Source organism: Rhinopithecus roxellana, chromosome 6 (assembly GCF_007565055.1).
Source record: "Rhinopithecus roxellana isolate Shanxi Qingling chromosome 6, ASM756505v1, whole genome shotgun sequence".
Taxonomy (NCBI): Eukaryota; Metazoa; Chordata; class Mammalia; order Primates; family Cercopithecidae; genus Rhinopithecus; species Rhinopithecus roxellana.
This window is the reverse complement of record NC_044554.1, coordinates 109,280,163-109,304,603: the sequence shown is the minus strand read 5'-3', so window position 1 is coordinate 109,304,603 and position 24,441 is coordinate 109,280,163. Positions and strand designations below refer to the sequence as shown.

General features: G+C 43.6%; 1 protein-coding gene across 7 annotated transcripts in view; it reads left to right on the top strand.

Moving 5' to 3' along the window:
* The window catches only part of PRKAG2 (protein kinase AMP-activated non-catalytic subunit gamma 2), a 322,654-nt gene extending 307,421 nt beyond the window's left edge, over positions 1–15,233 (top strand). For all 7 annotated transcript variants that reach the window (XM_030932276.1, XM_030932275.1, XM_010384047.2 and 4 more), the window contains 7 exons: positions 1,475–1,529; positions 2,850–2,976; positions 5,804–5,969; positions 6,304–6,341; positions 7,467–7,613; positions 10,736–10,829; positions 14,129–15,233. In XM_030932276.1, coding sequence (XP_030788136.1) covers positions 1,475–1,529; positions 2,850–2,976; positions 5,804–5,969; positions 6,304–6,341; positions 7,467–7,613; positions 10,736–10,829; positions 14,129–14,160 — 659 coding nt within the window. In that variant the 3' untranslated portion in view covers positions 14,161–15,233. The remainder of the gene's footprint in view (positions 1–1,474; positions 1,530–2,849; positions 2,977–5,803; positions 5,970–6,303; positions 6,342–7,466; positions 7,614–10,735; positions 10,830–14,128) is intronic.
* Positions 15,234–24,441: the final 9,208 nt, after the last annotated feature.

The window sequence follows — 24,441 nt, the reverse complement described above, 5'->3', positions numbered from 1 at the left end:
AATTTGTCATGGGATCTGTACGGCCTGTTGTATAGAGATTGTATAACACCAAGATAGATACTTCTTATCCAGTTCTACTGTACAAGTACTGTTAGACCAAGGTTTAAGTATATTTACATTTTGACATTACATGGTATTTGGTAGTAATAATAATGCCAAAATCTTCTTAAACACCTTCTGTATAGAAACCTTGGTAAAGCAAGGCTGGGCGTGGTGGCTCACACCTGTAATCCCAGCACTTTGGGAGGCCAAGGCAGGTGGATCACTTGAGATCAGGAGTTCAAGACCAGCCTGACCAACATGGTGAAACCCCGTCTCTACTAAAAATACAAAATTAGGGCCGGATGCAGTAGCTCATGCCTGTAATCCCAGCACTCTGGGAAGCCGAGATGGGTGGATCACCTGAGGTCAGGAGTTCGAGACCAGCCTAGCCAACATGGTGAAACCCTGACTCTACTAAAAATACAAAAAAGTAGCCAGGCGTGGTGGTGCGCACCTGTAATCCCAGCTACTTGGGAGGTTGAGGCAGGAGACTTGCTTGGGCCTGGGAGGCAGAGGTTGCAGTGAACCAAGATGGTGCCACTGCGCTCCAGCCTGGGCGACAGAGCAAGACTCCTTCTCAAAATAAAAAATAAATTAGGGTGGGCACAGTACCTTATGCCTGTAATCCCAGCACTTTGGGAGGCCGAAGTAGGTGGATCACTTGAGGTCGGGAGTGCGAGACCAGCCTTGCCAACATCGTGAAACCCCATCTCTACTAAAAATACAAAAAAAATTAGCCAGGTATAGTGACGTGCACCTTTAGTCCCGGCTACTTGGGAGGCTGAGGTGGGAGAATCGCTTGAACCTGGGAGGCAGAGATTGCAGTGAACCCAGATCATGTCACTGCACTTCAGCCTGAGTGACAGAGTGAGACTCTGTCTCAGAAAAAAAAAAGAAACTTTGGAAAAGCAAATTAATTGCAGTTGATATCTTTAGAAAAAAAGTTTTTATATGCTGGAAAGGTGCCCACAATGCAGTAGGTTTTGAGCATTAATTTGGTATCATACTTAAGAATATTTAAAGAACAAAGTTTGTTATAACTGATTTTCTCTTATAACTTATGGAAATTAGTTTTTTTAATTTCATAATTGCTTCATTTCTTGAGAGTAATATGAGCCGGATAGCATTCTGGTGGCCTCTGCTGGCACTGCTCTTTTATCAGATTTCTTCTCTCCTGGTTTTAGGAACCCCTGCTGTCAAATGGCTTTTAATATTTAATTTTTCTTCAAATGCAACATCCTGGAAACAGTTTGGCAGTTGTTTAAAATAGCCATAACTGTAATTAATGCAGGAGTTTTAGGCAAATTAGATTTCTTTTTATTTGAGTTTTTAATCCTTCTATTAACTGTAAACTGAAGGGTATTTGAATTTATGTAATAACTGCAAACAGCAAATGTGTTACTAACTTCATATTTTCTTTCTATAAATACAGAGCTTTATTTACAAGAAACATTTAAGCCTTTAGTGAATATATCTCCAGATGCAAGGTAAACTTTTTTTTCCTTTGAAAACATTCATTCAGATGTATGTGTTTTATCACCATGATAGAAAGAAAGAAACAAGTAAACATGTTCTTCATTCTAAACAGGGCCCATGGCCTCCTTCATTCCAACTACACTGTATGCATTCAGTAAACCTAGCAGCACTAGAAAAATCACAGCCATTGCTGTTGCTAAGGATTGATAATGGGCTAGTAATAGGGTCATACTGAACCATCATGAAGATCTCGGCCAATCTGGGGGGTGTGTTGAAATTGCAGATTCTTGAGCTTTTACCCCTGACCTGCTCAATCAGGATAGGGCCCGGGAATATGTGTTTAAACAACTCCCATGGCAATTCGGCTCCACACTAGTGTTTAAACATCAGTGTATGTGAGATGTCGGTTCAGATGTGGTCAGAGCGTGAGCTGCCTTCTGTGTAGTCATCTGGCCCATCCTTTTTTATTCTGGTTTGGCTGTGATACATTTCCACATTTGTGTAAAAGCATCTTTCAAACTCAAATCCAGTACAGAGAAAGATTAAAGCATTTATTTTCATTTTATTTACAAGTCCTAGCAAAAAGATGTAACAACCTTCTTACTGGCAGTCCCAGGAAAGGCACCAAGTAGAACAGAAGTGTTGGCCCTACAATATCTACTAGCCAGGCCGGCCCAGGGTAGAGCCAGTTTGCCCACTCACCAATGCAGGGGGCTTGCTGCTACAGCCTTTGCTCTCTTGCTAATATGATGCATCTGTTTGCTTTTCTAAGGATTTAGGTTATATTGTCTTTCAAATAAAATCACTAAATACACTCTTTAAAAAAACTCCTCTTCCTGGCTGGGTGCAAGGGCTCATGCCTGTAATCCCAGCACTATGGGAGGCCGTGGTCGGTGGATTGCTTGGGCTCAGGAGTTCGAGAGCAGCCTGTGCAACACAGCAAAACCCCATGTCTACAAAAAATAAAGGTGGAGCATGCCAGTAGTCCCAGCTACTCCAGAGGCTGAGGTGGGAGGATCACCTGAACCCGGGAGGTCAAGGCTGCAGTGAGCCATGACAGCAGGCAACAGAGCAAGACCCTGTCTCAAAAAAACAAACCAAAAAAAAAAATCTCCTCTTCTAGAGATTTGTAGCTTGCACTTGTATTTGAGATATGTTAACATAGATTGTGAAAAATGAAAAATTTGCTGAGATCTCTATTTTAAAACTCTTCCAAAACACTGTAATTATTGTAATGATAGAAACACTGGAAGTGCTTTAAGGCAGGAGTAGTCCAAATGTTCTGATTTTTATTGAAAGCCTCCTAACAACTTTAATGACTTTTCCCACAGCCTCTTCGATGCTGTATACTCCTTGATCAAAAATAAAATCCACAGATTGCCAGTTATTGACCCTATCAGTGGGAATGCACTTTATATACTCACCCACAAAAGAATCCTCAAGTTCCTCCAGCTTTTTGTAAGTTGTTTTTAGCGTTTCTAAAGACATAATTGCATTTACTTATTAAATAATGTACTTCAAGTAAATTGGCTCCTGTTACCCTCAACAGAGGAAATTGTTAGTTTTGAGATCTCCCTTTCTAAACTTCAGTTTCTCAACTTACTATCTGAATTGTACTTTCTTAAAGTTGATTCCAATTTAAAAGCAATCACCTTTTAGTGCAAGTATCAAAATAACTTTAAAAACAAAACTCGGCATTCTCTCTTTAAATTAAACATTTATCACCAACATAGGGGAAAGAAGGCAATCTGCAAGTCAGTCTAATTAAGGACTGTTGTACAAGATAAATTGAACTAATATTTAGAGTAAAAATTGCTTTATGTTGCTTTTATTGGTGTCACAGTGTTAGAAACATGTTCCAAAAAAATACTGTCCTCAAGATTATCTTATAATAAACTGCAGCAGTGATAGAAAAACCCAAAGCAAATAAAATTTTGACACAAGAATACCATGTTGGCCCAAATAAGGCCTGTATTACCTGCAGGTTTTCTCAGCTACTTGAAACAAGCTGCCTCCATAGTCATCCAGAACTTTGAGCCTGTTTGGTTGGAAACATTAAAAGACACTCAGGAAGAACAGAGAGTTTATAAGAGGTTTTTTTATGTTTTCCTTTTAATTACACGTACGGAATTTGAGGTTATAAGTAATCAGTCAAATAGAACCAGTAGAAGGTCTTAGTGGTTCTGAAGAGGTAATTTGAAGAGTTGTTTTTTAAAGAATGTAACAGATATTAAAAATGTACTTCAAATTAGCTTTCCCATTTTCCTCCCCATGGCTTCACCTAAGGACCTAAAATAGCGTTCCGGTGCAGTGTGAAGGAGCTGAAGCCCCTGCCCTGGAGGCAGCTGGAGGGACCCCTTTTGCTTACAGAAGCACAGAGGGCTTAGTGATTGAGAGAAATACCTTGTCAATCAACCCAGTGTTATGTTTTAATCATTTACATATATAAATAACTTATTTAACCATGCTAAGCTAAGAAATAAGGTAGGGAAGAATAATTTACGAAAAACTAAAGTTTGAAGTTTAATAAAGGCGATAATCTAGGAAAAAAGGATTAGGGATGCATCCACATTATCATACTGTACATCTGGGAATGCAGCCGCGTTAGTAGTTGAAGTTTCATAGGAACAGAGGGAGCATGGAGTGGAGTAGGAAGGATGTATTCAGGGCCCCCATGTGCCAGGCCTGCAACTCACTTAATCCTTAGAGTCATTTTTAAATAATATTAATCATGAGAGCTGATTACTGTATCTCCAACACTGTTCTAAGTACTTTACATAATCTCATCCTTGCTGCTACCCTATCAGGTAGGTATTTTTATTAATCCTATTTTATAGGGATGCAGCTAAGAGAGGTTAAGTAGCTTTGCCAAGGTTGCGTGGCTAGGGAGCGGTAGAGCCAGCATCCCCGCCAAGCGTTCCTCACTCCTGATGCTTTCCTCCCTGCAGGGGCCGTGGGAGGGAGGCATTTGCACACCTTGCATACACAGAACACCTGGCTGGGAAACCTGCCCCAAGTTACGTGGATATTAAGTGGTAGATTTCAAACCCAGGAGTCTCTCCGACTCCCAAGCCCAAACTATTTCTGCTAGTGTGCTGTTGCACAAGAGGGAGTCAAAGCGTGAGATCATGCTTTCGCAGAGCTGCTTTAGATTTTTATCTTCTATAAAAAGGAGAGGAAGTTGCCTCTGCCCAGTACTGCCTCATATTTGGGCCAATATGGTAATTAGAATCATGCTACCAGAATATTCAGCTAACTAAAGGTTTTCAGATAAAAATAGAGAACTTAAAGAAATTTCAGAGCCTGTTTTTTACTGAATTATGAGATCATTTTCTGAGAAAAAAAAAGGAGCATTTGCCTTCAAGACATTTGAAAATTAGCCTAAGCATATAGTATGCAACAGGGAATTAGCTATATTGAGATGGACTAGATGACCTAATAGGTCTTTCTTTTTTTTTCTCTAAATTTCTAGGAGTCTCATGATTTGAATGTTGATGAACTCTTTGACTTGAACATTTTGTTTCTGCTAATTGTTCATCTTTTCCTGATAATTATAAGGTACACCAGGAGGATGGAATCAACTATACCCTTTATAAAAGGTGGATTTTTGAAACCATAGACCTTATTTTATTATACTCAAACATGATCCTAGACTTCTCTCTCCTGCCATATCCCTCCTCCTTTAAAACAGCCCCCAAAAAGAAAAGTTAATTTTTAAAGATTCTTTTAATTCTGTTCAGCTGCCTTCTTTGTTCCTAGTAGACAAAAATTGGAGCTCTCCAAGGAGAATTCAGGATGTAGAGGCGGGTGGCGTGAGGACTAGCTTAGCAGTGGCTCAGACAGCTGCTGTCAAATGCTTTGGGTTTGGAAATGTGTGGGTTCTTAATAAATATTACTTAATCCTGACAGCAGGACCAGAAATTTAACATGAACAATAAAGAATAAAGGATTCAATTCTTGGTGGCTTACAGGTCTTAATATCCCAAATAGACCTGTTCTTCCCTGGTTCTATGCATGTTTTTAGTGAGTGAAGGGGAGATGGAAAAATGTTACAGTGTTAATGCTTTGCAAGAGTTTGTGAGTGGTTAAATATAAGCATAGACATACAGACTGGTTCAAACAAAAGATACAGTTCTTTGTAATTTCTCATGTGAATTCAGGCATCCAGGTAGACTGTTAGAAAAAACTAATTTGTTGAACATACTTTTTCATTCAAATCTGGACATTTGAACATGAAAAGGGTGTGTTCTGAGTCTAGAACATTTGCGCTTATCTTCCTGTTTAGATGTCTGATATGCCAAAGCCTGCCTTCATGAAGCAGAACCTGGATGAGCTTGGAATAGGAACATACCACAACATTGCCTTCATACATCCAGACACTCCCATCATTAAAGCCTTGAACATATTTGTGGAAAGACGAATATCAGCTCTGCCTGTTGTGGATGAGTCAGGTTTGTGTGTTTGGCGCTGACAGTCAGACAGAAATAATTGTTTATCTCAGGGTGCAATTATTGTGAGATGACCTGGCACAGGAGATACGTGGGGAAAATGAAAACTTGGATATGGTGAATAAATTCAGCACCAAGGGGCACAAAGGGTCATACAAATGTTTAATTGGTTTATTGTCATATGTCCATTAAAATATGATTTTATATCTAAGTTTCCATTTAAAAATAGACAAGGTTATTTATCAGCGTTTAACTTTTAGTAATTATGTCATTAAAACTGATTTTAAATGAGTTTCTTTTTTAAGACATTTTTCTAACATATATTTTTCATTTTTAGGAAAAGTTGTAGATATTTATTCCAAATTTGATGTAATTGTAAGTATTTTAATTTTGTTCGATCTGTCACCTAGAATGCATTTTAAACATTCATGTAATGTGTTTTTATGTTTTTCTCTTGTTTCTTAATTTAATAATTTCTAACCTTTTGGGGTGTGAGGATATTATCAGAATTTTATAGACCTTCTATAGTAATCGTACTTTTAATATGCATTGGTTTAGCAATTAGTTATATATTAGCAGCATTTTATAATTCCTTGTCTTTACAATACATGCATATTTTATGCACTGCTGTGTGTGTATGTATTTTCAATGTTCTTGTTTCCCAGAAGGAGGCCTGATTTATTCGCCTCTAGGCCTATGCATAGTGCACACGTGGACTCATGACTCCTTTGTCGGGCACATCCCATTGCTTACTGATTGGGAGCCACTGTTCTAAAGAAGAAAAGGGGACTGACACTTTATAGCCCCAAACATGCATGCCATTTTTTGCCACAATGCTGACCCCACATTGAACATTCTTTTGCAGCTGTCTCAAACCCTTTGCTTCACACTATTCTGTTATGTTAAACATAATAGTCATCGAGAAATATGCTGATGGGCATTTTGGTTGAGTGGGACCCACTAAAATGAATGAGAGCCCCATGCAGCCATTTGGATCCATGGGGCTCGTCAAGTCTGTTCTTCCTCCATGGTTGCTTGATCCCCCTGGGCCCCCCAAATTCTTCCCAGCAGAAACCTTGTTTCCCCAGGGAGCTCATTGAGAAGGTCCATTGCTGCAGCATCTCCAGTCCTGTGGCACTCACCACCCTTTACAGGTGTCAGCCCACCTTGCCAGAGATTTTATCTGTGCATGGTAGAGAGCATTAGAGGGTAAAAATGGGGGGCAATCTTTGGCAGGATATGCTATCAAAGTTTAACAATGTTGCTTCGTCAGGAAGGTAGACCTCGTAACATGATTATCTTTAATTGTGATTGATACATTGATGAAATAACAGTACCAATGGTATGTTGTAAGCCAGAACGAACGTCTGATGTATGCAGGTACTAAATTCAGATAAGCATTAACGTGTTTAGAAATCAGGCTGTCTTAAGCTCACTAATTTTGGTCATTGAAGTGAACTGAAATGAAAGGATATAATTTATTCTGTTGCTTCATTACAGAATCTTGCTGCTGAGAAAACGTACAATAACCTAGATATCACAGTGACCCAGGCTCTTCAGCACCGTTCACAGTATTTTGAAGGTGTTGTGAAGTGCAATAAGCTGGAAATACTGGAGACCATTGTGGACAGAATAGTGAGAGCTGAGGTGAGACGGCTTTCCCAGTCCTGCTCCCCCGAAGGCCACTGCATCAAGTCCCCAGTAGTGAATGGTGCCTCCGGAAGCCTGACTCTCAGGAAGGGCCCAGCAAGGCAACCTCCAAGTTCAGTCAGATGGGATTCTCTCCTGTCCCAGAACCTGGCACACTAGTGGCACATAGGCAATCTCTAAAGATTTGTTGAATTGAATTGAAAAGTCATGATATCATAGCTGAATCAAATAAACTGGTAAGATACATTCATAGTTTAAACTATATCGGTTTGACAGCCTGGACAACATAAGAAGACCTTGTCTCTACTAAAAATAAAAATAAATTAGCCGAGCATGGTGGCTTGGACCTGTAGTCATAGCTAATAGGGAAGCTGAGGAAGGAGGATCACTTGAATCCAAGAGCTTGAGATTTCAGCGAGCCGTGGTGGTGCCACTGCACTCCAGTCTTGGCAACAGAGCCAGACCGTGTCTCTAAATAGATCTGTGTATCTATATCTATAGATATATTTTGTTTTGAGAAAACAAAAGTTGTCCCGGAAGCTTTAAGTTCCATTTGAGTATTTATGAATTCAAAATCTAAAGTGCGAAATGTATATTTTAACAAAGTGAATGATAAATCAATAAAACTTTTTTCTCTCTTCCCACCAGTATCTCTTTTTCCTCAATTAGATAAATAGCAAATAATCTAGTAACTCCCAGGTTCCTGCACCTCAGCAGTCCGATTTCCTTAGACTTTAATGCTTATAGGATTTTAAAATATACTTTGTGTAACACTCTAAATAAAAGACTCTATCTAAAAAAAAATTCCTTCACAAGATGACTCCACACAGAAGGACCAAAAAAATAAGTTTTTAGCTTTAGTGTAGCTAGGAGAAGGGTGTACAGTATCAGTGATGATTCCATTTATTTATATGACATAAATAGAGCACTAACTTTTAGGTACCTCCAACAAGGGACATACATAAGTTTGACTCAGCAGCAGATGACAAGAAAATATTTGGGAAGCCCTTTCAATCTGAAAGAACTAACTTGATTCTGTGGGTGAGATGGTTTCCCTTGACCTTCAGAGTTCAAGAGATAACTGTTTAATATCCACTATTGAATGTAACCGATAAAATGTGTTCAGTGTAGAAGACAAATGTGAACTATCATTTTAATGTGTGATTATAGTTAGCAAATAATTGTGCTGTGTTATATCACAGGATTACTGATGAACCTAAAAGCTTTTTTAGAGAAACGTTTAAAAGAAATTTATGTTGACTGCCATGAGAAAGATGACCAAGCCATTATTATTATTATTTACCTAAAGCAAGCTATAACAGAAACATCACCAACACAGTATTATTTGAGACAAAATATAAAAACTGGATTTCCCCCTCTTCCTATCTCCTTTCTGTGTCCCTGTTTTCTACCAGGGTATCGCTGTTCAATACAGAGAGGGTCTCCCAGGGTACAGCTGGCACAGAGCTGCCTTGGCCCAAGTTCTGAAGCCCTTTTTTTTTTTTTTTTTTGAGATGAAGTCTCACTCTGTTGCCCAGGCTGGAGTGCAATGGCGCAATCTTGGCTCGCTGCAACCTCCACCTCCCAGATTCAAGCGATTCTCCTGCCTTAGCCTCCTGAGTAGCTGGGATTACAGGCATGCACCACCACGCCCGGCTAATTTTTGTATGTCGGTCAGGCTGGTCTCGAGCACCTGATCTTGTGATCTGCCCACCTCAGCCTCCGAAAGTGCTGGTATGACAGGCGTGAGCCACCACGGCCGGCCCAAGTTCCAACGTCTGTTTTTGTTTTTGTTTTTGTTTTTTGAGACACAGTCTCACTCTCTTGCCCAAGCTGGAGTGTGCAATGACACGATCTCAGCTCACTGCAACCTCCACCCCCCAGGTTCAAGCAATTCTCCTGCCTCAGCCTCCTGAGTAGCTGGGATTGCAGGCATGTACCACCATGCCCGGCTAATTTTTTTGTATTTTTAGTAGAGACTGGGTTTCACCATGTTTGGCTGGTCTTGAGCACCTGATCTTGTGATCTGCCCACCTCGGCCTCCCAAAGTGCTGTGGTTACAGGCGTGAGCCACCGCGCCCAGCCGTTCTGAAGTTTTTAAGAGAATAGCGACGCTGCTCCCTTCCTGTGGATAAATGCCTGTTACGGAAACATCGCAAAACACTCTGCAGTCACTCATCAGAGATTTCAGAGTAGAAAACTAGAGATGAACGCAATCTATCCCACTTCATTATAGCTCGTTTATCCTCTTGAATGCGATTCTTAACATATGAACTTCACAGAGAAAAGACACTGCAGAAAATGAAACCCTTGTGAGAGCCACGACCTCGTTTCTTCATTTCCGTCATCATCTGGACTTCCTTCCCATGTATTCATAAGACAAGTACCTGATAGTTATTAGAAACTGACATACAACTTTTAGAAATTAAAACTGTTACGTTTAAGAGCATGTTATAGCTACATTGTGCTTCGTGTTTTGAGGTGTCTTTTCTATATTAATATTTTGAAAATTGAAAACTCAGCAGGGCATAGCTAGCTCTTTTTTCTTAAAAGTAATCAAGCAAATCAGCTTGAATTAGAGACAAATCAGTATCATTAGAGACGGTAGATAGATAGTTTTCCCCTCTTTCCTTCTCCTGCCTGTGTCCCTGTTTTCCACCAGGGCTGTGACTGTTCGGTACGGAGTGGGTCTTCCAGGTAATCAGACAGTAATACATTGAATATTAGAGCCCAGCGTCGTCATATGGGTCTGTCTGCTGCTACTTTCCCTCATTTATTCATTTATGGGATGTGTATGTGTGTGTGTTGCTTTTTTCGAGACAAGGTTTCACTCTCTCACCCAGACTGGAGTGCAGTGGTGTGATCTTGGCCCACTGCACCCTCCACTTCCCAGGCTCAAGCAATCCTCCCACCTCAGCCTCCCAAGTAACTGGGACCACAGGTACGCACCAGCAGACCCAGCCGCTGTCTAATTTTTTTAAAGATGATGTCTCACTATGTTCCCCAGGCTGGAGGGATGTGTTTATCATATAAAAACATGACCTGACATTTTTTCCTAATGTCCATTTTAAACTTTTTTTAAATGTTAATTTTCACGTGTCCTGCTTTTCTCTTCGCAGGTCCATCGGCTGGTGGTGGTAAATGAAGCAGATAGTATCGTGGGTATTATTTCCCTGTCGGATATTCTGCAAGCCCTGATCCTCACACCAGCAGGTAAAATGCTGGTTTCTGACCTTTGCCATCGGCATCTAGGAAGGGTGGGGGGCAGAACAGGAAGGGCAGCATTTAAACCATCATTTCTCCACCACCCACCTACAGATCAAGGCTTTGACTATATTACTTTGTAAACCGTTTTCGTTTTCTTTTCAGTTGGGAAGTTTAAGTGTTCTGCGTGAGTGAGGAAAGTGTATAGAACGTATTCTAAGTTAAGAGCATCCTATCAAGGTCCAGTGGCCCCTAAATGACTTGGGAGCCATTGCCATGTTCATCATAACCTTTTCCACTGAAAAGACCTCTTCAGTTGTGCGTTGTGGGAGAACTAGTGAAACATAGGAGACATAGAGGGACTGTCACTGGCTTCTACTGATACCTTCATCTTTCCTTAAAGAGAAAAAAAAACCAAAACCTTGTATTTTGAGTGGATAAAACAGAATACTTACACAAACTTTTATTCATGAATATTGTACAGAAATTACATTCACTTTCAAGTAGAGTGTGGTTCAACTCATTGTCTGACAGACTGACTTTGAGCAAGCCCCCAGGGTCTCAGACAGCGAGGAGCAAAGAGAGGAGGAGAGGGCTTTAGACAAGAGGAGCGGGCCTTCCTCTCATTTCACACACTCAGTAGTAAGAGGTGGGCTTCAGAGTTCTTAAAACCCCAGCCCTCCCTTCCCTCTTCCTCCTCTTCCCATCCCTGCACCTCCCCAGCCCAGTCAAATATGAACAACCCAGCCTTTGTCAGGGCCACATGGACCCAGTGTGGGAGCAAACAGCATGCCCTTTGAACTCTCAGAATCAAATATTAAATGGTGTGTGTACTACAGTATTGATTTCTCTTTAGTTCAGAAATTTCAGCTAAGACTAGTTTCTACAGTCTGTAACCCAAAAATACCTACCCTAAAGGAATCTTCACCACCTGCAAGAAACATGTCTCATTCGCTAAATGAGAACACCAAGAGAAATTCCAGGATGGCAGTGATTTTTCAGAGGTGGTCCTCAGGCCAGGCATCGTCACCGCCACCTGGAATTTCTTAGGAAATGTTCACGTTGGGGCCCCGCCCCGAAGCCACTGAATCAGAAACTCTAGAAATGGGGCCTGGTGCAGTCACTTGCAAACTTCAAGTGTTTGAAAGACCTGAATCTCACAATACTCTTTATAATCATGAAATATTAAGAACTAAACGCATGTCAACGCCATAAAACTGGAAATAATCCAAATATCTTTGAAAAGAAGAATGGGTAAATTGTGTCACATTCATTCGATGGAATACGACACAGCATTGAAAACGAACAGAGTGCAGCTGTGGAGGAATCTCACAGGCAACACTGAACAGAGGGAACCCGACTCACCCAGACCATCGTATTAAATTCATATAAATTTCCAAGCTGGCATAACTGCACAGCACATTCATGCTCACTAGAAAAAGTCTTCTTTGGGCAGATTTATCCCCACAGGTATATAGCTTAGCACCTTCAAAAAAGCCCGTTTCCAGCCCTGGACCAAGGGACACAGTCTGCCCAGCAGGGTCAGGCTGAATGTCCGCTCTTGGCTGTCTCTGGACATTACAAAAAGAGTAAACAAGTCAAGTGATTCATCCTCTCTGTTTCTTGATATCTCAAACCATAAGAATGAGCTGGTTGTACTGGATGAGTTCAAATTTCCATCCAGATTTGGTATTTCAAAAATTCTAAGTCATTGCAATGCCCCTCCCATCCCTGCTGGCGCAGGGAGGAATCTATTTCCAGCTGGAATTTGGAATGTATGTTACCATAGAAATTGTGCCGTGAAGATGGGGGTAGCTGGATTGGAATTCCTTATGATGCAGTGTATACAACACGATTCGTTGAGGAAAATATTCCACATTACTAATAACTGGATTGCATGTGAACTTTTGGAGTGGGACGCCTGCATCTGATCAACAGTCGCTGACGTGCTTCCGTGTGCGGGAGACAGCCGGCTACAAGCAGTGAACGAGGAGGCCCCCACTGTGAGGCCATGTCCCAGCCGTCCCACCCGAGCACTGTCTGAACGTAAGCAAGTCACTTCACCTTCAGCCTCAATTTCTTCAGTGGAGAAGGAGCGGGCTGATACAGGCCAGTCTCCCTCCTAGGATGCTATGAGAAAAACTGAAAGCCGTGCATGAAAGCCATGTGTGTGCGATGAGCGCGGTGCCCAGGGCCAGCACTGTTAGGTGGTTGTCCGTGGAATAGTCAGTAAGAGGCAATTTGATGAAACGTCTGCTGTTACTCGATTGAAAGGTACTAGTGGTGACTCTTTCCACTAGTCAATGGCCACCGTTCCCCATAGGGATGCTGATTCAACACAATAACGTTTTCTCTTTTTCAGAAAGTTTTTAGCAATAGTTCATTGTCAAACTTAGACTGCCCGAATGAACCTGTGTGTGCGTGCATCCAGTGCGTGGGCAGTCTGATGCTAGGAACTACAATGTTTTAGCCACATATTCTAATAGATTCCCGATGTCTTTCAGGGGTCTAGCATCTGCTGAAAAAATAGGAGAGAAACTCCTGTGATGAGAAAAATAGTAGCTCTCCTGCCAATCCACTGTGGAATGTCCTAGCCAGATACTTGTTAGGTGCAGTTATCCTTAGGAATACTATAAAGCTTTTATTTTATTTTATTTCATTTATTGTTTTACTTTGAGACGGAGTTTCACTCTTGTCACCCAGGCTGGAGTGCAATGGTGTAGTCTCGGCTCACTGCAACCTCTGCCTCCGGATTCAAGCAATTCTCCTGCCTCAGCCTCTCAAGTAGCTAGGATTACAGGTGCCCACCACTACGCCCAGCTAATTTTTGTCTTTTTAGTAGAGACAGGGTTTCACCATGTTGGCCAGGCTGGTCTTGAATTCCTGACCTCAGGTGATCCGCCCGCCTTGGCCTCCCAAAGTGCTGGGATTATAGATGTGAGCCACCGCACCTGGCCTAAGCTTTTTTTAACACATATTTGTAAGTGTGCACAACTGAAATACTTCACACCTTCACTAAAACATACCTACATATATCTTAGTAAATTTTTTTAGGAGTGGAACTCTTTTTTTTTTTCCAAATTAAATCTAACATATTTAAAATGACAAGATGTTACATGGATCCAAGCTGCAGGAACGATTGGGTGGGAGATGGGAGCTTGGGCCACCTGCTCCTTCCCACGTTGCCCTCCTCTGAAGCCTCTGGATCATCCTCCTAAGGCACTGCCAGGCACAGGTAGAAACCCCTGGGGGAGAGAACCCTGCTATTACCATGAGCTTTGAAACTTTCATCTTCCATCCACTGACAGGTGCCAAACAAAAGGAGACGGAAACAGAGTGACCGCCATGAATGTAGACGCCCTAGGAGGAGAACTTGAACAAAGTTTCTGGGTCACGTTTTGCCTCATGAACACTGGCTGCAAGTGGTTAAGAATGTATATCAGGGTTTAATGATGGGTATTTCTTCCAGTGATGTTGGAATTAAGCTTAAAAAAGAAAGATTTTATGTGCTTGAAGATTCAGGCTTGCATTAAAAGACTGTTTTCAGACCTTTGTCTGACGGATTTTAAATGCTGTATGTCATTAAAGTGCACTGTGTCCTGAAGTTTTCATTATTTTTCATTTCAAAGAGTTCACTGGTATGGAACAGGTGATGCGACATAAGGTGAGTGCACGGCATGTTCAGATCACAGTGCCTTATGTCCGAATACAGCAATATGTCACCTCCGCAGCCAGGGCGCACGCGTGCGAAGCCACACCGAGCTTGAATGTGGAAGTCTTTGAACCTTTTACCAAATCAGTTTGTTTTCATTAGATTTGTCAAAAAGTTGTAATTTGAATATAACTAATTACTTTAAAACTGTAATGACACTTTTACACGTAAGTGTTTTGTTCTGGGCTACCGTGTAAACGAGGCTGCTTTACCAACAGCTTTATTTATTTTTACGTTCATGCCATTTTTTTACACATCTTTTGGTGGGGTAAACTTCACCACATCCATGAATAAACTCTCAGTTTTTTTGAAATGGCAAATTTCTCATTATTTAAGTTTGGATCTGGAAAGGACATGACTTCTGAAACAGCCGCTGCTGGGTTTTCAAAGCTGAGGTCTCTCAAAATGTGTAGGAGACGTTGCCGTCAGGCGGGAGCCAAGTGCCGGGAAGATGTCTATTTTTTTCTTGTGTATTAAAATGTAAAATCATGATGTTTGTATGACTGCTGATGCGATGTTTTTGTAAATTTTATTGTGGCATATACAGTATCGTCATACAGTTGAAGAGAAACAATGTTTCCTAATGTAAGTGCTCTGAAAATGTTGACACTGTATATATATATGAGGATAGTTTGGGGTTTTTTTGTTTTGGGGTTTTTTTTTTCAGATTGAAAAATTAAAATAAATCCTACTATCTACCATTTTGTTAAAGAAGTTATTTTAAATGCCTTGTATTTCAGCACTTATCAATTAAAATTCTGCGTGCAGTTTTCCACTTAGCTATTTCTCCCCAAATAAAGAAGTACATGAATTTCATCTCTTTTCCGTTATCAGGAAAAAGAGTCAGGGTTTAATTCGTAAACTATCTCTCTCCACTGTTAAGTATGAATATATATATATATATATATATATATATTTTTTTTTTTTTTTTTTTTTTTTTTTTTTTTGAGACAGAGTCTTGCCGTGTCGCCCAGGCTGGAGTGCAGTGGCACGATCTTGGCTCACTGCAACCTCTGCCTCCCGGGTTCAAGCGATTCTCCTGCCTTAGCCTCCCAAGCAGCTGGGATCACAGGTGTGTACCACCACGCCCAGCTAATTTTTTTTTTAATTGTATTTTTAGTAGAAATGGGGTTTCACCATGTTGTCCAGGCTGATCTCAAACTTCTGACTTCAGGCGATCCACCCATCCCAGCCTCCCAGAGTGCTGGGATTACAGACATGAGGCACCGCACCCAGCCGAGTATGAATATGTTTAATTTAAAATTGCCACACAGGTTTTTTGCATGTGTGCTAAGTTGTCAGTTTTTTCATTTCCTAGTAGGCCAAATATGAGAGAGACAGCAAATGTATATGTTTTCCCCACAGAAACGATAGTGGTTGTGATTTAAGCTAATGGTAATATTTGGGAGAAAGGAAAAAGTCACAAAGTTGCCAAAACAACACAATTTTGAAACTCAAAGAATTTATCAATCTGTTCCTTGTTTGTGTGCCCAACACACGAGTGTGTGTGCAGACTACATATCTATATACAAGTGATGTGGCACATACACAGGTACAGTCATGGGCCGTGTACAGATGCTTCAGTCAAGGACAGACTGCATATGCTACAGTGGCCCCATAAGATTATAATGCCATCTTTTTACTGTACCTTTTCTATGTTTAGATGCACAAATACCACTGTGTTACAACTCTCTACAGTAACATGCTGTACAGTTTGGTAGCCTGGGAGCCATAGGCCATACGGTATAACCCAGGCGTGTAGTGGGCTGCACCATCTAGGTTTGTGCAAGTACACTCCATGATATTCACACAAAGATGAAATCACCTAGGCCAGGCGCGGTGGCTCACGCCCGTAATCCCAGCACTTTGGGAGGCCGAGGCAGGTGGATCACCTGAGGTCAGGAATTCGAGACCAGCCTGGCCAACATGGTGAAACCCCGTCTCTACTAAAAATACAAAAATTAGGCAGGCATGGTGGTGGGCGCCTGTAATCCCAGCTACTTGGGAGGCTGAGGCAGGAGAATCGCTTGAACATGGGAAACAGGTTGCAATGAGCTGAGATCGCGCCACTGCACTCCAGCCTGGGTGACGAGATAGACTTCGTCTAAAAAAAAAAAAAAAAATGAAATCACCTAACAACACATTTCTCAGTGCATTCCCATGGGGAAGCAACACATGACTACAGGTAACTACGTGCATAGTTACATAGATGATGTGGCATATATCTAGATGTGTAGGTGACACGGCATGTTTTGCTTTAGAAAAGGGTTTTGGGCCACATAGAAAGGTCCTTGCGATTCCTATTCCCGCGAGGCTCGTTCAGCAGAGCTTTGTCTCCCTCAAGCGAGCTTGTTCCGGGCTCCTGAGTGGCGCAGAGGCACCAGGCACAGCATGGCTCACCACAGGCCTCTAGCTGGGGCTTGGCCTTGAAGAATTCTCTTCCTGTTGTCAGACTACAACTAAGAAAGGCCTGTACCCTCTTCCAACGAAGGGCTGGCATTTGTTCCTCGCACATGGGGAAGACCTGGCTGTGGGGAGCGTGCTGCTCCTGCTGCTCCTGCTCGGTGCCTTTGTAGGAATAAGGGAAAGTGGCCCTGAAAGAGGCCAAGCCTAGTTAAAGGCCACGCATTGGTAAATATGTATTGAAGGAGAGATTTGAAGGGAATACGTTTTAAGTAGTTCTAGATAGAGAAACCCTTGCTGGCTGACCCCCAGGTGTCTGCCCTGACCTCGTCATGGTGAGGCTCACAGGGACCCCGTGGGCACTGGCTCCCTGTGCTGTCCCACCCCTGCCCTGAGGCAGAGCTGAGAGCACTTGAGAGGATTGTCCTGAATGTCACCTGGGTGGTGGATAAGGGCAGGTGCATGTCACAAATCAAGGACATTGGTTCTGTTTCGCATTCTAATCTCTAAGAAGAGTTTATAATGTAAATGTATTGAACTGATAGAATTTCCTAGAACATTTCTTAGGAGGGTTTAGTCTTCTAAACTCAGGGAAGCAGACAGTCTTCACAGTCAGGGGAGATTCTGTTCCCCAGGGGGGCATTTGGCAATGTGGAAACATCTTCGGTTGTCACAACTCGGGGTGGGGAGAGGGGGCTGCAATGGGCCAGGCCCTGCTCCTCTGCCCACGCCTAGGCCCCCTAGCTCGCTCATTCAAGCCACCTCCTGGGCCTGGCAGGCATTGGGGGGCGAAAGACTGGATGGGAGCTGTCCCAGGCACACAGCGGCGGGCTCTCAGCCGGGCTGGCGCTGCACTCCGAGCAGCTTCCTTCCTTTCCTACTGTCCCTCTCCTCACCTGTGCCCTTTGGGCCAGTGGGGAAGAAGCGACCAGAGCCAGCCCTGCGCTTGTGGCCGACTGGTCTGAGCTGCAGAGAACAGAGGAGACACGGAGCGATGCTCCCCCAGGGGCCTCACTCACCCGCCAGGCAAGGGGAGAGGGTGGCAGACGAAGAGCAATCACCTCTGTCTACAGCCCTGCCCCTGGGCACCTCACTCCTGTTTCCAACACAGCCTCCTTCACCTCTGCTCCTCCACACACAAAGCAGAAAAGCTAGGAACCTCCTCGTTTTCTGTGCATTTTTAAATCCTCCTCCCCACCCGTTTGAAAAGACCTCTAAGAGGGCAGCATTTCCAACTTTGAATGCATTCAAGTTGTAAGCCTTAAGAGGTGTCCCTTCCAAATTATGGCCACTATGCCTGGCTGCATTTTTAAACCAAAATTGAATCACTTCAGTGCTGGGAAGCCCTGACTGCCTAGAGAATCCAGCCTTATCTCCTGAGCTGGGAGATGGAGACCCTCACTGGCCTCTGCCCACTCTGATGCACTCCCCTGCACTCCAGAAGGATCCCCAGCTTCCACACCTGCCTGCCTGCGCCCTGTCTCCAGAGTCTCCATCTAGAGCAATTCTGTTCATCTCTCAAGGCCTGAATCAAATACGACTTCTGCTGTGACCCTCCCCAGCAAACAGCGGCCCCCTCCCTCTGTGCTGCACAAGACCCGCCACACGCACACAGCTGTGTTTATTGTAAGTCACTGTCCCTACCCTACCCTCACTCCCTCCTGGCCAGTGGAGAGCAGTGGTTGAAAGCAGCTGGCATCTGGAGTCAGAGGAGGGTTTGCTACCCAGCAGTGCTGTCACTGCCAGAAAGCTGTTGTGCAATCCCTTACCTTGCTTAGACTGGTTTTTCTCACCTGGCAAGTTGTTTATAGGCAACAGCACTTTGCAGCTCTAAAGGACCATATAAATGTTAGTAGCAGTTGTTGACACGGTAGTCCCCTGAGTCCTTTGAGGAGGGTGACCTGTTCATCTCGATGCTCTGAGCTCTGGCAAGGATCCGGCATGTGGCAGGTGCTCGACTGATGTCTGTTCAGAGTCTGGACAGTGACTGGTGAAGGCCAGCACATCTACGTGGATTTTGGCGCTGGTGCAATGTCGCCATCGCACAAAGCTTTTCCCTCTAGATTGCCAGTTGACTTGATAGAGAGATGCCACATAATCTGCAGCGTTACAGACAAATCCAGAGGTGGCCAAGTGCACAGATCAACCGTGCACAAGGAACATGATGTAGCTGTGTGTGGAGGGAGACCCCTTGCCTTTTAGGAGAAGGGAGGAAAGTGTCCCAGTGCCTGCTCAGAAAGAAAAGCAAGGCTGGCTCCAGGAGCCAGAAGGTACAAAAGACTGCGCCTCACCTCCACTGAGGGAGGCACTTGATGGGCTCATTCCTGGGCCTCTTGAAATCCAAACCTGCGATTCCATGATGTTTCGAGAATTTCCTGTACCATCTCTGGTCCTTGTCTTACTTTTGCCAGATGAAACAATTTCCAGAAACTTTTTTAAAGTACTGTTTTAGGGGCCAGCTGCTGTGACTCATACCTCTAATCCCAGCAGTTTGGGAGACCAAGGGAGGAGGATCACTTGAAGCTAGGAGTTCAAGACCAGCCTGGGCAACACAGTGAGACCCCCCCGTCTCTACAAAAAATAAAAAAATAACTGGTGTAGTGATGTGTGCCTGTGGTCTCAACCACACCGGAGTCTAAGGTGGGAGGATCAGTTGAGCCCAAGAAGATCAATGCTGCAGTGAGCTGAGATGGTGCCACTGCACTCCAGTCTGGGTGACAGAGCAAGATCCTGTCTGTTAAAAACAAAACAAACAGTAGGCCGGTCGCAGTGGCTCATGCCTGTAATTCCAACACTTTGGGAGGCTGAGGCAGGCAATCATTTGAGGTCAGGAGTTTGGGACCAGCCTGGCCAACATGGTGAAACTCTGTCTCTACTAAAAATACAAAAATTAGCCAGTTGTGGTGGCACACACCTGTAATCCCAGCTACTAGGGAGGCTGAGGCTTATGCAGGAGAATCATTTGAACCTGGGAGGCGGAGGTTGCAGTGAGTCGAGATCTTGCCACTGCACTCCAGCCTGGATTACAGAGCAAGACTCTGTCTTTAAATAAATAAATAATTTAATTTAAAAATACTGCTTTAGGACCAGCCCCTGGAATAAGTTCTAATCAGAAGTGTCCAGTGGAAAGAGGGGGAGGTGGTACCCTTGGTTTGGAGGAGTCTCTCAAAAACGGGCACCAACAAACTGGCCTGCAATGAGGGGGCTCTCAGGAGGCTCACAGTCCACATCATCTCATGACTTTTTAGAACTTCACAAAAGAGGCCGGGCGCAGTGGCTCACGCCTGTAATCCCAGCACTTTGGGAGGCCGAGGCAGGTGGATCACGAGGTCAGGAGATTGAGACCATCCTGGCTAACATGGTCAAACCCTATCTCTACTAAAAATACAAAAAAATTAGCCAGGCATAGTGGCAGATGCCTGTAGTCCCAGCTACTCAGGAGGCTGAGGCAGGAGAATGGCGTGAACCCAGGAGGCAGAGCTTGCAGTGAGCCGAGATTGCACCACTGCACTCCAGCCTGGGCGACAGAGCGAGACTCTGTCTCAAAAAAAAAAAGACACAAAAGAGATGTTTCATCCCCAATCCCTCTGGGCTCCAATACTGATTTCTTTAACAACTGTTACACTGTGCACAGAGTGCCCTGCTCCACACCAGGCACTGTTCTGGGGGCTTAGGACTCATCTAGGAGGCAGTAAACTCATGCTCAGGGGCTTGCATTCTAGTGTGGGGGAAGAAAGGAAAAAGAAAAACATATTATAAAGCAGAGCAATGTAAGAAGGATCTGGAAGCTTTGCTACAGCTGTTTCCTCTCCCTGGAATATTTTCTCCAAATACCAGCTGGGCCAGCTCCCTGCCTCCTTCAAGTCCTGCTGAAACCTCACCCTCATGATGAGGCCTGCTTAGACCACAGACTGTTAATAATTACTAATACTGCCAATAACAATAATGCAAATAAAAATAAGGGGAGGAGACCTGCCAGGCACTCAGCCACGTGCTTTCTACACACGATCTTTTTTAATCTTCACACAATATCATGAGGTAGTCTTTATTATCCCAGAAATGTTAACTAATTTGGCAAAGTTCATACCACGCCAAATTTGAGGCCTTTGAAACAGTCTAATACCAAATCCTATTGCTCGTTTTTTGGTTGTTTTGTGTGTGTCTGTGTGTGCGTGTGTGTGTATGTGTGTGTATGTTTTGTTTTTTTTTTTTTTTTTTGGAAACGAGCTCGCTGTCACCCAGGCTGGAGTACAGTGGTGGAATCACAGCTCACTGCAGACTTGACCTCCTGGGCTTAAGCGATCCTCCCAGCCCAGCCTCCTGAGTAGCAGGGGCTACAGCCATGTGCCACCATGCCCAGCTAATGTGTGTGTGTGTTTTTTTTTTCTTCTTTGTAGAGATGTGGTCTCCCTGTGTTGCCCAAGCTGGTCTCAAATTCCTGGGCTCAAGCAATCCTCCCGCCTTGGCCTCCCAAAGTGCTGGGACTACAGGCGTGAGCTACTGCACCTGGCCATAGCCTATGCTCTTAATCCCGGTTCCAAATGGCTGCTGTGAGCTAAACTGTGTCCCTCCCAAAATATATAATGTCATTGTCACCCCTGGTTACTTATGCATGTGACCTTATTGGAAATTGTGTCTTTGTAAATATAATCAAGTTAAGATGAAGCCGTTAGGGTGGGCTTTAGTCCACTGTGACCGATGTCCTTATAAGAAGAGGGAATGTGGACACAGATGTTATTTTAGTCCATTCTGTGCTGCTATAACAGAAAACCACAGAGTGCATCACTTATAAACAAGAGAAGTTTATTTGGCTCGTGGTTCTAGAGGCTGGGAAGTCCAAAATCAAGGGGCCATATCTGGTGAGGGCCTTCTTGCTGAGTCATAGCATGGCCAATGGCATCACAAGGCAAGAGGGAGCCCACACTTGCTTTTTTTTTGAGATGGAGTCTGACTCTGTCACCCAGGCTGGAGTACAGTGGCGTGGTCTTGGCTCAATGCAACATCCGCCTCCCGGGTTCAAGAAATTCTCCTGCCTCGACCTCCCTAGTAGCTGGGATTATAGGCGCCCACCATCACCCCCAGCTAATTTTTTTTTGTATTTTTAGTAGGGACAGTGTTTTGCCATGTTGGCCAGGCTGGTCTCAAAATCCCGACCTCAGGTGATTCACCCGCCTCGGCCCCCCAGAGTGCTAGGGTTATAGGCCTGAGCCACCACGCCTGCCCCAAACTTGCTTTTATAACAAACCCACTATCACCATAAAGACATTAATCCGTTCCATTCTTCCCCTTAAATGTCCTACCTCTCAGTGCTGTTACACTGGGGATTAGGCTTCTGACTCATGAACTTTAGGGGACACTTTGAATCACAGCAGATCCGCAAAGAGAACAGCATGTGATATTGGAGGCAGAGGTTGGAGTGACACATGCACAAACTAAGGAACACCGAGGATTGGCATAACCCCGAAAGCTAAGGAAGCATGGAACAGATCCTCCCCAGAGCCTTCAGAGGGAGCGTGGCCCTGCAACACTTTGATTTCAGCTTCTGGCCTCCAAAACTGTGAAAGAATGTATGTCCCTTGTTTTAAGCCAGCCAGTTTGTGACACTTTGCTAAGGCAGCCCCAGGAAGTTAATACAAATGCCTCTCTTTGCACCCTATTTTACTGATTTTTTTTTTTTTTCTGCAATACAAGTTTTGACATTTTTACCTTTTTTCATCATTAGGTGAGATCAAAGCCTCAATCTTAATTACAGAGAGACTAGACCTAGGAAGCACAAAGGGCACCCAAGGTAACAACTTAGGAGTCCGTCTCCTCCCAGAGGGAATCCTGAGGGAGATAAGAGATTCCTAGTTGGGAGCGGAACGTAAGTGTCACTTTGAGTGTGTCCATCTTAAATGCTTCATCAAGAAGACAAGGGGATGCATGTCAAGCTAAAAGAGCAACAGCCCCACACAGGAAAGGACAGAGGCCCTTGTTCCCTCCCGAAACATTTCTTATGTTTGCCCTTTGGGCTGACTGCTCAAGCGGGGGGCAGCTGATCTCCAGGTGCATCCTAGAGGTCAGTGGATATGCAGTCGTCGTGATGAGCACGGGCTGCCCCTGATCCTTCCCCTCTATACCTCTAGCCTCAAAACTGGTTCTTCACTTCTCTGGATCTCAATTTCCAGATCTGTAAAATGGGAATAAGAGCACCTTCTTGTGAAGGCATTTGGGAGGCTTAAGTGAAATAATGTAAGTAAAACACTTGGCACATAAAAACACTTATGTTCAGTGAGATCATGTAAATAAAACAGATGGACAAGCAGCAAAAGCAAAAGTAGACAAGTGGACTGCATCAAAATACAAAGCTTCTGCACAGCCAAGGACACAATCAACAGAGATGTTCCCTGCCACTCCCCAAGCTGGATGTGGCCTTGCTCCTGGGGGATGCGATGCAACAGCATCGTTCTGCACTGCTTTCCCACAGCAGATTCCTCCCGTATGCCTTCTATTTAATGTTTTTAAAGGAAGAAAGAAAGACCTCAGATCAAACAGTGGTCAAACCTATCCTGTCTCCTTACAAAAAAAAGAAAAATCAAACTTGAATCAGATCAAGCCACTTAGGTCTAACTATTCGTGTACAGGAAATGCAGACAGAGGAACCCAAGCAATGAGCCCACCATGGGCAAAATCCACAAAATCCATATTCCTCAACCAATACACGTAAGGAAACAAAGTAGGGGGCAGGGGGAGTGAATGCAATGACATGGGCCGAATTCAATGTGGAGACCCTTTTTAAAATGCTTTCATAACTGAGAGAGTTGAATAGCGACTGAGTAGTTGGCAACACTGAGGAATTCCAGGATTTCTTTAGGCAGGATCATGGTATTATGGATACGGTTTTGTCCTTTTAAAACATGAGCCCCCCTCCTCAGTCCTTAGCTGGACACAGTGGCTCATACCTGTAATCCCAGTACTTTGGAAGGATAAGACAGGAGGATCGCTTGAGTCCAGGAGTTCGAGACCAGCCTGGACAACAGTGAACCCTCATCTCTACAAATGAATCAAAGAATTAGCCAGGGCATGGTGGCATGCCCCTGTAGTCCCAGCTACACAGGAGGCTGAGGTGGAAGGATCCCTTGAGCCCAGGAGGACGAGGCTGCAGTGAGCTGAGATCATGCCATTGCACTCCAGCCTAAGCAACAGAGTGAGACCCTGTCTCAAAAAAAAAAAAAAGTTATCATCTGCTAGAGACATACACTGCAACATTTACCCGTGAACTAATATAATGTTTGGGATTTGCTTTAGAATCAATCAGAGGAATAGAGGTGGGAGAGTGGCCTGGGGGACAGAAGTAACAAGATTGGCCAGGCATTGATTAGTGTGACAGAGCTAAGTGCTGACTATGTGTTTGAAATGTTCCATAATAAAAAGTTGTTACTAAATGATTATAAAATTTTTTTAGAAAAGTAAGCCATTTTCTTTCCTTTCAAAGTAACTGTATCTTAATTGAGACATATTAAAATT